The 15,832-nt window shown below is 48.4% G+C and overlaps 1 protein-coding gene across 1 annotated transcript; it reads right to left on the bottom strand.

Annotated features, from left to right (window-relative positions):
• Positions 1–4,914: 4,914 nt before the first annotated feature.
• Positions 4,915–14,927, bottom strand: LOC133251800 (carbonyl reductase [NADPH] 3). Its single transcript, XM_061424592.1, has 3 exons — positions 14,266–14,927; positions 12,324–12,431; positions 4,915–5,401 (listed from the first exon to the last, which is right to left on the bottom strand). Exons 1-3 carry the CDS (start codon positions 14,552–14,554, stop codon positions 4,965–4,967), a joined length of 834 nt encoding a protein of 277 aa, XP_061280576.1. The 5' UTR covers positions 14,555–14,927; the 3' UTR covers positions 4,915–4,964.
• Positions 14,928–15,832: the final 905 nt, after the last annotated feature.

Below are 15,832 nucleotides of genomic sequence, written 5' to 3'. Positions count from 1 at the left end.
GGTCCAGTGGTTAAGACTCTCCGATCCCAATGCAGGGGGCCTGGTTCCATCGCTGGTCAGGGAACTAGATCCCACACGCTACAGCTAAGAGTCAAATGCCACAGCAAAGATTGAGGATCCTGTGTACTGCAACTAAGACCTGGTGCAGCCCAATAAATAAAATATTTAAAAAGAAAATCTACCTCAAAGGACTGTGGTGAGAATTATATGAAACAATGTTGGGAAAGCATTAAGCATGACTTATGGCCTAGCATCGGAGAAGGCAATGGCACCCACTCCAGTACTCTTGCCCGGAAAATCCCATGGATGGAGGAGCCTGGTAGGCTGCAGTCCATGGGGTCGTGAAGACTCAGACATGACTGAACGACTTCACTTTCACTTTTCACTTTCATGCACTGGAGAAGGAAATGGCACCCCATGGGGGAGCCTGGTGGGCTGCCGTCTCTGGGGTCGCACAGAGTAGGACAGAAGCGACTTAGCAGCAGCAGCAGTAGCAGCAGCATGGCCTAGCATGCCATGGGTTCTCAATTCATGATTTTTTCCCCTTTCTGAGTCCAAGCCTAAATATTGTTCTTTTTCCTTTACAGCATACTATGAAACGTTTTCATGCACTACTATTCGTTAGATTCCTTTTGGTTGTAAGCAACAATAAGCCATTTCAAACTATCTTAAGGAAAAGGGCAGCTTCTTTTAAGGGTACAAGAGTTTCCTAGGGCATCTCTTAGAATCCAGAATATCAGGGATGATCTGAAGCTGGGGAATGGATGCCCCTGTGAGGAGAGGGGCCTCTTTTAGGGGGAGGGGCAGTCTGTAGCTGCTTTTTAAAGTTTATTTGTGCTGGGTCTTCGTTGTAGCATGCAGGCTCCAGAGCACACGTGCTCAGTATCCCCATGGGATTTTAGTTCCCCAACCAGAGGTTGAACCCACGTCCCCTGCTTGAAAGGCAGATTCTTAACCACTGGACCACAAGGGAAGTTCCTGTAGCTGCTTAATTTTATTTTTTTTAACTGAAGTATTGTTTTTTAATCGAAGGATAATTGCTTTACAATATTATGTTGGTTTCTGCCTTACAGCATGAATCAGCTGTAAGTATACATATGTTCCCTCCCTCTTGGTGGCGCTAGCGGTAAAGAATCTGCCTGCCAATGCGGGATATGCAAGAAACTGAGTTTGATCCCCGGGCGGGGAGGAGCCCCTGGAGGAGGAAAAGGCAATCCACTCCAGTATTCTTGCCTGGAGAATCCCGTGGACAGAGGAGCCTGGAGAGCTACAGTTCATGGGGGTCCCAAAGAGTCGAACATGACTGAGCACGCACACAGCCTCCCTCTGGAAGCCCCCTCCCACCCCTCACCGCGTCCCATCTATGTCGGTTGCACGGGTTGGGCTCCCAGCAGCCGGTTATTTCACACGCGGTAGTGCACGTGTTTCAGCGGTACTCTCTCTGTCCCACCTCTCCTTCCCACCCTGTGTCCACAAGTCTGCTCCCTGAAGCTGCTTTCCTTCGCTGCGTCCTTCTCTGACTGTGCCTGGCTCCCCAGGCTCCTTAGGCAATAGGAGGTGGGGCGCCGTCACTCACAGGAGCAGCTGCCCTCACTCCCTGATCCAGCCCAGCTGGTCAGGCTCTTCAGAGGAAAGGCCTGCAACTGGCGCAGTAAACAGAGGCTGGCAGGACAGTCACCTTGCAGCTGCTGCAGCTACTCACATGGGAACAAGCAGGGCAAATGGGGCCAGGAGAGAATTCTCAGGAAGAGGCTGCTGGGACGATCTTCAGTAAGAGCCCCCTCTGACCTTTACATGAGAATGAGGAATGCCACTCTGATCAGCAGCTTACAATTAGGGGTCTTTTGAGTGTGCTACATGCTGATCCAAAAAATACCAAGTCAGGACATGGCCAGAGACCAAAAAAAACAAAAAAAAGGAGAAGAAAGGGATTGGCCTGTTTAGGCGTGCATTTCCTGTCTAACCCCATCAGACAGAGCCTACAAGTGCTCCATGGTTCCTGTGCTCCTGCCCATCATCGGCAGGAGTCTGGAGGCTGGCTGCAGAAAGGCCAGAGTAGGAAAGGTATTCAGGAAACTTATTGAAAGCTATTAGAATGTTTTTAGAACCAGGCAAGCTGACATTAAAATGTCTTAGGAGCTATGGTCTGAGACGAATATTTGATCACGCAGTGTAGGGAAGGTTAGAGGAAGTGATTCAGACTTCCCTCTACACAAAGTGGATGGAAAAGTGACGTGAGGGTTGTGAGAAGCCAGGCTGCCATTGCAAGTCATAGAATCGAGAATCATAAATACCTTGCCCCCTGTCATGGATCAGAAATACCAGTGTCACCTGGTTAGTCCTGGACCTCCACGTACACGAAAGCTTGAACATTTCCATACTTCACGATTTCCCCGAATGGAAAGCAGGGTTACGCCTTACGTCTGCAGTGCTATTGTCAGGAATTGGGATGTGATCCTCGTGGTCATAAGCAAGGAGAACGTTGCTGTTTCTTACTGTGCACAGTCCATCACAAACTTGAGGTAAATCTGTGGTTACTTTCCTTTGTATTTTGTCCATCCTGTACATGTTGGGTTTTTCTTGTTTGGCTAGCCATTCTTTCTAAAGTCTTGACTCTCTTGAAAGCTTTCATTTTTTCTAAATATTAACTTATTTTTGGCTGCATTGGGTCTTAGTTGAGACACTATGGATCTTCGTTGTGGCGCTTGGGCTTAGTTGCCCCACGGCACGTGGGATCTTAGTTCCCTGACCAGGGATCGAACCTGCGTCCCCTGCATTACAAGGCAGATTCTTAACCACTGAACCACCAGGGAAGTCATGAAAAGTGACTTCTGAGTGGGCTACATGCTGATCCAAAAAATACCAAGTCGGGACATGGCCAGAGACCAAAAAAAAAAAAAAAAAAAGAAGAAACAGATTGGGCTACTTTGCAAAGTCGCTACTTTCTTTGCAAGTATATTTCTTGTCTTTTGTAACATCCTTTAGTCACCAAGGCTTTTTTTTTTTTTTTAATCTACAGGGTATAACCAGAACTGAGGAGGCTGGTTGCAAAACCAATTCTGTTTGAAAGTGGTGGAGTTGCCTGTTGTTACAGATGATGATAGAGGCTCAGGGAGGCCTCTGAAGCATCACCCTGGGCTGGAGCTCACAGGGGAGCAGAACAGGTTAAGAAGACAGTATCCACATCTGTCGGAGCAAAGAAATGGCCCGGACAAAGTTGCTCAGGATGAATGAGATGAGGGGAGTGGCACACATCCTGGGAAGAACAGAGAATGCAAAATCTGGATGGAAAACCCACTGTGGAGGAAACCAGAACCCAACAAGTAAGGACATCCCTCCCAAGTCCTTCAAGCCGTACTTCATATGTGTTGGAACGAGTTTCAGTGTACTCAAATACAGGAAACCAGAATGAGTTATAAAGCTGGGTGGCAGAACTAAGGAAACAGGATGCATTTATAGAAACAGCCAGGGAGGGACTTTCCCGGTGGTCCGGTGGTTAAGACTCTGCGCTTCCCATGCAGGAGGTCCGGGTTCGATCTGCGGTCGGGGAAACTAGATCCCACATGCTGCAACTAAGACCTGGTGCAGCCAAATAAATTAAAAAGAAAAAAAAAAAGAGCCTGATAAAAAAGAAAGAAATAGGAAGGGACAGCTGAACATGGATGGGACCCGCTCTGCAGCCCTGGGGCCACTCGGGAGACTTGTGGTTCTCTCAGTGCCATCCCCACACCCGCAGCCCCTGGGAACTTGTTAGAAACGCACGCCCTTGGGCCCCGATGCTGGGCAGTGCTTTATCACACCCTTGGGGTGGCTCTGCTGCCCTCTAATATTTGGTGACCACTGGGCTAGTTTGTACGTCAAGGCTGTATATTGTCACGCTGCTTATTTAACTTATATGCAGAGTACAGCATGAGAAACGCTGGGCTGGATGAAGCACAAGCTGGAATCAAGATTGCCGGGAGAAATATCAATAACCTCAGGTATGCAGATGACACCACCCTTATGGCAGAAAGTGAAGAACTAAAGAGCCTCTTGATGAAAGTGAAAGAGGAGAGTGAAAAAGTTGGCTTAAAGCTCAACATTCAGAAAACTAAGTTCCTGGCATCCGGTCCCATCACGTCATGGCAAATAGATGGGGAAACCGTGGAAACAGTGGCAGACTTTATTTTGGGGGCTCCAAAATTACTGCAGATGGTAACTGCAGCCATGCAATTAAAAGACACTTGCTCCTTGGAAGAAAAGCTATGACCAACCTAGACAGCATATTAAAAAGCAGAGACATTACTTTGCCAACAAAGGTCCATCTAGTTAAGGCTATGGTTTTTGTAGTAGTTATGTATGGATGTGAGATTTGGACTATAAAGAAAGCTGAGCGCTGAAGAATTGATGCTTTTGAATTGTGGTGTTGTAGAAGACTCTTGAGAGTCCCTTGGATTGCAAAGAGATTCAACCAGTCAATTCTCAAGGAAATCAGTCCTGGATATTCATTTTAAGGACTGATGCTGAAGTTGAAATTCCAATACTTTGGCCACCTGATGCGAAGAACTGACTCAATTGAAAAGACCCTGATGCTGGGAAAGATTGAAGGCAGGAGGAGAAGAGGACGACAGAGGATGAGATGGTTGGATGGCATCACCGACTCAACGGACATGAGTTTGAACAAGGTCAGGAGTTGGTGATGGACAAGGAAGCCTGGTGTGCTGCAGTCCATGGGGTCGCAAAGAGTCAGACGTGACTGAGCAACTGAACTTAACTGAACTGGACTGGACTAGGTTTGTCTGCCTCTCAGGGCTAGAGTTTGGGCAGAACAAAATTGCTCAGCTCCCTTCCAGAACCAGACGCTTTCTCACGAGGAGACTGTCATCGAGGCTCCCCAAGGACAGAAACAGAATCAAACTACCATGCCACAACTCCTTCATTCACTCCTCAGACATTTATTAAGCCTCGAGGGCTGCAGCAGACATTCACCAGTTTTGGACAACTTTGTCCCGAACTAGCTGACCATGGGGCTCGGTGGCATCTGGCGGCAGGAGGGCCAGGTAGACGGGAGTCTCAGCCCCCTCCTCCACTGTCCTGGAGGCATGAGCGCCCCCCAAGTCCGTCTTCACCCACCCGGGGCAGCATGCGTTCAGCAGAATCCTGTCGGCTTTCCTCTTCTCCTCCAGGCGCCGGGCCAGGATTCTCGATAAGACTGTGACCCCCAGTTTGGACACCCCATAAGCCGAGTTGGGCCAGCCCTCCCTCTCATGCACCTCGTTTTTCGTATCCTCCACAAACTTCTTCATGAGGTCCACCAGGTCTTCCTCTGTGAGCGTCTCACACCGGAACTTCTCTTGCAGATCTTCGCTGCAGTTTTCAAGGGCTTGGGAGCCCTGTGAACTACTGACGTTCACCACTCTGCCTGAAACAGGATAACGAAACATGGAAGCGTGTCACAAATACACCATCACTGGTTGATTGCTGACAAACATGCGATTCAGTCATGGGGCAGGCTTAATTTCTGATTTAAGAAATGATTCTAGCAGTCATTACAAAAAGCTCCAAAAGGCATTTGAAAAAGACGCAAGAAGGCACCTGTGGATTTTAACTTTTTGCACTTTGTTCTCCCAAAAAGAACATAATGAGAACATAATTCCATTGATAACATGGGCTAAAGAGCAGTGATTTTCCATTAGGTGAACAGGAGGCAGGTCTGCAGTAGGATCACCAGGCAGTTTGGTGAAACACACCCCCTACACACACACACACACACACACACACACAATTCCAGATGTTTGTGAACTTGCTTTCCTGGAGTTAGCGCCCTCACCTTTAGATTATTTCCTAGGGCCAAGGGGCCACCTCGGCATACTTGAGTGCCAAAGTCAGAGTCAAGCCATCCCTTGCCGATGACCCTTGTCTGTCCTTAATGATGGATACTCTCACATGCGGAAGGGGTTGCGTCTCCAACCCGGATTTGATTTTCATCACTATTTTTTTAGCCCGTAGTTAACAAATAATTAAATATAGTTTAATGAGTTCATCTTCATATTAGCAACTATTCACGGCTACTAAACAGACAGTTCTGTCCATAACATAAAATAGGCCAAAAACTAGAAAGCAATCTGAAGCATTGGTGGAAATCCCCAAACCAGTAAATGTGTGACTTTACACATTTTGTCCAACATCAAGAAACACCAGATTTGGGGAGTTCTTTTCTCCCATGTTATCCTGGATCCATGTTCACTGCATCCAACAGAATAACTGGATTTTATTTCACTTTGTAAGCGGCATTCGCCAGAGGTGCACATTTGTGGGGTGGGATGTGAGCTTGCTGGGGTGTCCTTGAGGGCCCAGCCCCATATGGAGACACCCTCACTCTGGCCTTGTGCCTGAGCATCCCATGTCATCCCCAGCACCTAAGACTCTTCAGTGTTTTCTTTTCTTTTCCTTCATTCCTTCCTTCCTTTTCTCTCTCTCTTGTAATACCTATTTCTTTCCAAACTCTTAACTTTGAAAAACTTTGTAGCCTACACAGGATTTGCAAGAATACTTTAGTAGACATCCATAAAACCTGTAGGCTTCCCTGGTGGCTCAGACGGTAAAGCATCTGCCTCCAATGTGGGAGACCTGGGTTCAATCCCTGGGTTGGGAAGATCCCCTGGAGAAGGAAATGGCAACCCACTCCAGCACTCTTGCCTGGAAAATCCCATAGATGGCGGAGCCTGGTAGGCTACAGTCCGTGTGGTCGCAAAAAGTCGGACATAACTGAGCGACTTCACTTCCACTTCCATATAACCTGCAGCTGAGTTCACTAACTGTTAAGCTTTTTGCCACATTCTCTTTCACTCTTTCTGTTAATTGTAGACAGGTAGCATAAAGTAGGGCTTCCCTGGTGGCTCAGATGGTAAAGCATCTACCTGCAATGAGGAAGACCCAGGTTTGATCCCTGGGTTGGGAAGATCCCCTGGAGAAGGAAATGGCAACCCACTCCAGTACTCTTGCCTGGAAAATTCCATGGATGGAGGAGCGTGGTAGGCTACAGTCCATGGGGTTGCAAAGAGTTGGACACGACTTAGCAACTTCACTTCACCCTGCATAAAGTGAAAGTCAGTCATTTGTGTCTGACTCTTTGTGACTTCATGGACTATAGAATCCATGGAATTCTCCAGACCAGAATACTGGAGTGGGTAGCCTTTCGTTCCCTTCTCCAGAGGTAGTGTAAGGCTTCACCTTAAACACTTTAGTATACATAAGTAAGGACACTCCCTTCCATAACCACAAAGGTGATCATACTCAAGCTATTTATCAGGGTACAACAGTATTATCTAAATATAGTCCATATTCAAGTCTCCCGGATTGTCTCAATAATCTTCCTTTACAAGTTTTTGTTTTTTTTTTTCATCCAGGGTCCAATGTGGAATCACCGATTGCGTTTAGTTGTCCTTTTTAGTCTGTTTTAGTCTAGAGCAGTTGACAGTGAGCTTGAAGCCTCTAAGCCATTGTTTTATAGTATTTCCCCCAGTTTGAATTGGCAAGATTCTTTTTTTATTTTAATGATTATATTCATCTCAATATTTTGATCAGGAATTCTGCTTTGCTGAAGTTACGTTCTTCATTACTTGCTAAGCAGCTTTGTTCTCAAATGCTTGGCTGCTACAAGGAATTAAATTCAAACAGGAAAGCAGGAAAGAAAAGAAAAAAAATTGCAGGAGCTGCTCTATGCCTTTGGTGGAAATAACCTTCTAAGAGGAAGAGGCATCTACTTTGATCTCAGGGCACACCTCTGTGTGGCAGCGGTTAAGTTGGCCCAATCAGCCCTGAGAAGGACTGAGACGCAGCCTCATCGCCACCACCCTTTGCTGAGGGTCAGGTGGACCCACCTGTCTGCAAACACTATAGCATCCTGGAAAGAGTGGGCATATAGCTCTCCCTAGTGGCTCAACATATTAAAAAGCAGAGACATGCCAACAATGTCTTGAGAGTCCCTTGGATTGCAAGGAGATCCAACCAGTCCATCCTGAAGGAAATTTAAAAGTAATAACAAGTCCTGAATATCCATTGGAAGGACTGATGCTGAAGCTGAAACTCCAGTACTTTGGCCACCTGATGCGAAAAACTGACTCATTTGAAAAGACCCTGCTGCTGGGAAAGACTGAAGGCTGGGAGGAGAAGGGGACCACAGAGGATGAGATGGTTAGATGGCATCACCGACTCAACGGACATGCGTTTGAGCAAGCTTTGGGAGTTGGTGATGGACAGGGAAGCCTGGCATGCTGCAGTCCATGGGGTCGCAAAGAGTCGGACACAACTGAGTGACGGAACTGAACTGAAGTGGCTCTACAGTTGCTTGACCTATTCACTCGATCTTGAACCAACAAGCGAGCTGGATAGCTTTCTTTAAAGTGCTATTATAAAGCTAAAAAAAGAGTGGCTTTTAAATCACTTTTGAATGGGGAGAAAGTGATTCCCTATAAACCAAGGGGCTATGATGTTCAGCGTTTTGCCCTCCAGGTGAACAGGAGGTTTGTCAAAAAGTCACAATTATTCTCAATGTGTTACAAACTGAAGATTCCTGCTTTGATAATTACTGTTACAGAAAACTGGTTGAAGACTGTGATTGACCAGCTTTGGGTTGATCCCTGGGCCCCACCCTCCACGAAGCTTCCTTTTATGTTTCAAAATGGCTTGTTCACAGTTGTTTGACATACTGTGATCCTTCCCTCACTAGAACTAATTATCCTGATGTGATTGAAATCAGGAAACGGGGATACTGTTTCCAGTTCTATTACTACCTGACTGTATTTACTTTTCTGGGCCTCAATATCCTTTTCTATAAACTGAAGGTGTAGGAACATAAATGTTCATCAGTACCTCGCGACTTTCAAATTCTATGATTCTAAAGTCCGTAGGGAGAGGACTTCCTGATACTTGGTAAAAGACACAACTGCAGTGAAGTACTACACAGCTATAAAAAAGATTAAGAAAGCTTTCTGTCCTGACCCAGAATGAGTCCCAGATACAGTAAGTGAAGAAAGCCAGGTGGCAAACATAATGTCTTTTTTTTTTTTTAAAGGGAGAGCAAAAATTTATATACATTTATTTTTGCTTAGAAAATAAATAAATGCTTGCATTTATTTAATTTTATTTTTGGCCATGCCCCATGGCTGTGGGATCTTGGTTTCCCACCAGAGATTGAATCCTGGCTCTTGGCAGTGAGAGCAGTCTTAGCCACTGGACCACCAGGGAATTTGCCTTTAAAAACTTCATCCCCAGGCTTTCCCTGCTGGCTCAGTGACATAGAATCCACCTGCCAATGCAGGAGACACCGGTTCGATCCCTGGTCCAGGCAGATCCCACAGGCCTTGGAACAACGAAGCCCATTGCCACAAATACTGAGCTGTGCTCCAGAGCCCAGGAACAACATCTATTGAAGCTCTCGCCCTAGAACCCGCATTCCCCACAAGAGGCATCACTGCGAGGAAAAGGCTGCACACCACAGTGAAGAATAGCCTCTCCTCAGTGTGACTCCAGAAGAGCCCGAGCAACAGCCAGCACAGCCAGAAATCAATCAACCAATCGATCAAATTATAAATACTCCATCCCCCTGGCCCTGGGCACTCACCAACTCCATGCCTCTGGCCCCAAAGCTTCCTTCAACCGGCACTTGCAACTCTTACCTGTGAGCTTTCTACGATCCCATCCCACTAAAGAAACCAGTAAAGAGAATTACCTGTGGAAACTGGGGATGGGCAGGCAGGTGGATCTCTTACCATGCATCTTTTTAGATTTAAATATCTGCACCTGAGATCATCTTTATTCAAAACGTTCAGTTAAGGAAAGCACATTTCCAAGAAAAAAAACTACAGAGCTCTTCTTTTCCTAAGAATCATGATTGATTTCTTGGAAAGAAAGTCCTCGGGGAAGCCAGCCTTCTGTCCCCATCTTGCAGCACAATTGTAATTTACACAGTTAGTGTTCTTTGTCAGTGACAGTCTCCCCGACTGGACTCTGTGCTCCATGAACAGGACTGTCTGTGCCCACAACACTCACCACTGTAACCCAGGTGCCAGAGTAATGTTCAAGCTGGTTTTAAAAAAGGCAGAGGAACCAGAGATCAAATTGCCAACATCTGCTGGATCATGGAAAAAGCAAGAGAGTTCCAGAAAAACATCTATTTCTGCTTTATTGATTATGCCAAAGCCTTTGACTGTGTGGATCACAATAAACTGCAGAAAATTCTGAAAGGGATGGGAATACCAGAACACCTGATCTGCCTCTTGAGAAATTTGTATGCAGGTCAGGAAGAAACAGTTAGAACTGGACATGGAACAACAGACTGGTTCCAAATAGGAAAAGGAGTACGTCAAGGCTGTATATTGTCACCCTGTTTATTTAACTTATATGCAGAGTACATCATGAGAAATGCTGGACTGGAAGAAGCACAAGCTGGAATCAAGATTGCTGGGAGAAATCTCAATAACCTCAGATATGCAGATGACACCACCCTTATGGCAGAAAGTGAAGAGGAACTCAAAAGCCCCTTGATGAAAGTGAAAGTGGAGAGTGAAAAAGTTGGCTTAAAGCTCAACATTCAGAAAACGAAGATCATGGCATCCGGTCCCACCACTTCATGGGACATAGATAGGGAAAGAGTGGAAACAGTGTCAGACTTTATTTTTCTGGGCTCCAAAATCACTACAGATGGTGACTGCAGCCATGAAATTAAAAGACGCTTACTCCTTGGAAGGAAAGTTATGACCAACCTAGATAGCATATTCAAAAGCAGAGACATTACTTTGCCAACAAAAGTTCGTCTAGTCAAGGCTATGGTTTTTCCTGTGGTCATGTATGGATGTGAGAGTTGGACTGTGAAGAAGGCTGAGCACCGAAGAATTGATGCTTTGGAACTGTGGTGTTGGAGAAGACTCTTGAGAGTCCCTTGCACTGCAAGGAGATCCAACCAGTCCATTCTGAAGATCAGCCCTGGGATTTCTTTGGAAGGAATGATGCTAAAGCTGAAACTCCAGTACTTTGGCCACCTGATGTGAAGAGTTGACTCATTGGAGAAGATTCTGATGCTGGGAGGGATTGGGGGCAGGAGGAGAAGGGGACGACAGAGGATGAGATGGCTGGGTGGCATCACCGACTCGATGGCCGTGAGTCTGAGTGAACTCCGGGAGTTGGTGATGGACAGGGAGGCCTGGCGTGCTTCGATTCATGGGGTTGCAGAGTCAGACACGACTGAGCGACTGATCTGATCTGATCTGATGGTAGGTGCTCAATACATGCTTGTGGAAACAGTAATAAATGTTATTTAGTGAATATGTGAAGGTGTGGGTAAGATATTTCCTAATAAAGAAAAGTTTCCTCTGGATGTTCTGAATCAGCTTGGCAAAGGTTGGTACAAGAAAAGAATACAGACAAATTCATAATCATGCAAGAACAGACCCTTTCCCCAGGCCCCAGGTGAGCTGGGTGAGGATGGTCACCTTGGGGAGTTGAGAAGAACTCACTGAGGTTGCTCAAAGGCAAGATGCCTTATGGGACTTGGCAACACCTTCTCCTTCTAGGGTTGAGTTAATGACTTGGGACCCAAGATTGCTATGGATCATACATATCTTTTATTGTTGTTGTTTTGCAGGAGGTGGGAGTTGAGCCTTTAAAAAATGATGATGGGACAACTGGGTAGCCATTTGCAAAATGGTACATTTAGATCCCCTCTCCTTCCTTCAGTTCAGTTCAGTTGCTCAGGCATGTCCGACTCTCTGCGACCCCGTAGACTACAGGACGCCAGGCTTCCCTGTCCATCACCAACTCCCAGAGCTTACTCAAACTCAAGTCCATTGCGTCAGTGATGCCATCCAACCATCCCATCTTCTGTCATCCCCTTCTCCTCAATGAATTGGGTATCTACACATGTACATATCTAGACTCGGCTAAGGGAACTCATGCCTACCAACACACAAGTCAGGAAGGAAAAGTGAAATAATTCTTCCCTAAATTTGGTACGGGATGAGATGGTTGGATGGCATCACCGATTCAATGGGCATGAACCTGGGCAGACTCCGGGAGATGGTGAGGGACACGGAAACCTGGCGGTCTGCAGTCCATGGAGTCTCGAAGAGTTGGACACAACTTGGCAACTGAACAGCAAAGTACCTGTCTTTCAATAAAGCTGAAATGTTCAGATGAGAAGCCAGGTACTGTGAGAAGATAACACAGCTTTCTATTTTTTTCCCCTACGGAGAAATAGCCCACCTGGAAGACTCCTGGGGGACGGGTCCCTGTGGCTCACTCCTTGCTAAGGGAGACAACCTGACGGTCAGCAAAGCTGGACTCACCATGAGGTTTGACTATAGGCAGTAATTCGGTGCAGACGTTTCTCGTGGCAAAGAAGTTTGTCTTCAGCGTCATCTCAGCTTGAATGTCAAAGGGTGTTGGGTCATCAGCTTTTCAAAAAGAGGAGGAAACAAAGTCACACATTTCCCCCCTGAAATTCTCAAGACAAAGTGGATCTTACCTCAGATTAAAAGCAAAGCAAGGTAACTAAAACAATTTCAAGGGCTCCCCTGGTGGCTCAGTGGTAAGGAATCTGCCTGCCAATGCAGGGGACATGTGTTCCATCCCTGATCCGGGAAGATCCCACGTGCTGCAGAACAGCTAAGCCCGTGGGCCACAACCATTGAGCCTGTGCTCTAGGGCCCTGGAGCCGCAACTACTGAGACCCTGTGCCACAACTACTGAAGCCCGAGCACCCTAGAGCCCTTGCTCTGCGACAAGAGAAGCCACTGCAGTGAGAAGCCTGCATACAACTAGACAGCCGTCCCGACTTGCCACAGCTAGAGAAAAGCCGGCACAACAACGGAGATCCAGCCCAGCCAAAGATGTTTAAATAAATTAAAAGCAGGAGGCTGATGGTTCTCAGACGTCCAGCCTCTATCTGAAGCATCCGCAGGGCCTGTTAGAACACAGCTTTCTGGGCCCTGCCCCCAGAGTTTGGGATTAAGGAGTTCCGGGGTGGGGCTTCATAATTTGCATTTCTAATTCAGTTCCCAGGTGACGCTCCAACTACCGGTTTGTGAGCTACACTTGGAGCAGCAGTGGTCAAACCCATCTTGAAAGGGCATAGGAGGAGGCACCTGGCGATTCTGCTAAAATGCAGATTACAGTTCAGCAGGTGTCCGTCTGAGGCTGGCCGTTCTGCGATTCCCGCAGTTCCCAGGGTCGCAGGTACTGCTGGTCGAGGGTCCAAACGCTGAGGGGCGAGGGTTGCCAGATGAGGTCAGTATGCCCCCATGTGTTGTCCACCCATCCCTCAGCTGTGGGCTCCGAGGGGGTGTCCGCCAACTCCCCGCCTGAGCGCGCAGAAAGCCCGGCAGACTGAGTTGCCCCAACGGGTGCCCCGGGCGGTCCAACGCCCAAAGCCGAGGGAAATGAAGACAGGCTTCACAATGCTTCGTTTTCCTCCGCTCGGCCTCTTAGAGTTCTCTTTCCCATTAGGTTGTAAGTGAGGCCGGCCTTTTATTTCTACCCGCAGCACAAGGCAGATCAATAACTTTCTTATTCGAGTCATGGAGCAAGTAATCTCCATCTCCCTGCCCCTCTCCAAAGAAAGATGCTACTTAAAACCACCCTTAAAAAAGAAAAACCCAGAACAACCCGTCTATGTTTGATAACAAGCCGAGCTTCCCTGGGGGTGGGAACCACACTCGCTTCCTTTTTGCCAGAGCCTATCAAAGCCCTGCGTTAAAGAGACCCAAGTCCACTAGCGTGCATATGCGCGCTAATCCGTGTCTCTGAGACTCACTTCCTGTCCCGAGCAGATGCCTCCTGGTGTCTATGAATGCGCCCTTTGAGGGAAAGCGAAAGCCCAAAGAGAGCTTGGAGACCCTTCGCAGAGCAAATGTTTCTGGCATTAGAAAGCTGATGAGCTTAGCAGGGCGTGGTCCCCTCCTCGGAGACCGACTCTCTTGCAAAACTCAGCAGCTGATGGTTCTGGGAGGGTCCCGGGTGGAGCACTGTGGCGCACAGGCCCGCACAGGCCGGCGGGCAGGCGGGGCACGCTGTGCCCGGCACCGCGGCTGCTCTCGAGCGAAACGAACCGCTCCCGCGACTCCGTGGGAAGCGAGAACCAGCCGTGGGAGGCGAGAGCTGAGCGCATCCCGAGGGGCGGGCGCTGCCTTTCCGATCACTCCAGTGGACTGGTGGGGGCGGGGGGCGCGTGCAATTCGTCGCGGGGCGCCCTCGGAGAGCCGGAGACCTCCCACCACCCCCTTCACCTACTCTTGAAGGCGATGCCCGCGTTGTTGACCAGCACGTTGAGCCCCCCGTACTCCTTGCGCAGGAAGTCGCGCAGGGCGCGGATGCTCTGCAGGTCGTCGATGTCCAGCTGGTGGAAACGGGGGCTTAGGCCCTCCGCCTGCAGCTGCTGCACGGCCGCCCGACCCCGCGCCTTGTCCCGCGCCGTGAGCACCACGTCCCCCGGGAACTCCCGGCACAGGTCGCGCGCGATGGCAAAGCCGATCCCCTTGTTGGCCCCGGTGACCAGCGCCACGCGGGTGTAGGACGACATGGCCGGTGTGGAGGGAGCGCGGGGCCCTTGGGTGGAGAGCGATCCGGGCCGTGGGCCACCTGCGGCGCGCGCTGCGGAGGCCGGTCCACAGTCTGAGAAGCCAGGAAGAACTGGGTTCTAGGCTCCAGCGCTGTGACTTGTAGAGAAAGAGGCTCCGGTCCTCGATCCCTCCCCTCCTGGGAGGGGCGGTCTGTTCCTGAATGTTTTGTAACGCCCCATTCCCGGGTCCGCCCCCTCCCCGCGAAGCGCCCACTGTTGATCCGGCCTCTGAGCCACAACTGAGCCAAGCAGTGGTCTATGGGGGTGGAGAGGGGCTTCCCCTAAAGCAGAACCCAGACAGTGGTGAGTCGAAAGGGTCTGAAGATTTACTGCAGTTTGAATGAAGAAACTAGTGCAGGAGAAACCCCAAAGGAGAAAAACAAGTGTTGACAGTTTTCTTGGGCGTGCGCCTGCCATCCTCTACGAAATGAGGATGCTTGCTTTTTTCTTGACTACAGTGAAATGATTTCGACACGGTACCTCCTTCTCAGGACCTCGATCCCGTTCCTTGCTTCAAAGAAACTCAAAAGAGGGAATGAGAGAAAAAAGGTCCCAAGAACAGATTTCCAGGTGTGGGCCGGGTACCCAGCTCTGTGGGATCCCAGTGCTCCCCCACGTGAGCAAGAGTGTTTATGAAACTCCCATTGTGTGTCAAGCGTCTTGCCGGAATGTTTTTATTCATCTTGCATAACTCCTGTGGGTGCCAAGTGTCTCCCCTGGAGAAGGAAATGGTAACCCACTCCAATATTCTTGCTAGGAAATCCCGCGGACAAAGGAGCCCGGCGGGCTACAGTCCTGTGGACTCTCAAAGAGTCGGACAAGGCTTAGCAACTAAATAAGTAGAATACACATTTGTGTGTGTGTGTGTGTATATATATATATATATATATATATATATATATTAATGGGAGAGGGCAATGGCACCCCACTCCAGTACTGTTGCCCGGAAAATCCCATGGATGGAGGAGCCTGATAGGCTGCAGTCCATGGGGTCGCTAAGAGTCAGACGAGACTGAGCGACTTCACTTTCGCTTTCCACTTTCATGCATTGGAGAAGGAAATGGCAACCCACTCCAGTGTTCTTGCCTGAAGAATCCCAGGGACGGTGAGGCCTGGTAGGCTGCAGTCCTTGGGGTCGCACAGAGTCCGACACGACTGAAGCGACTTAGCAGCAGCAGCATATATATTAATATAGATATATATATATAATTTCTCCCAGTGAAATCTCTGTGCCCACAA

The sequence above is a fragment of the Bos javanicus genome, chromosome 1, assembly GCF_032452875.1.
Source record: "Bos javanicus breed banteng chromosome 1, ARS-OSU_banteng_1.0, whole genome shotgun sequence".
NCBI lineage: Eukaryota > Metazoa > Chordata > Mammalia > Artiodactyla > Bovidae > Bos > Bos javanicus.
This window is presented reverse-complemented; position numbering and strand designations above follow the sequence as displayed.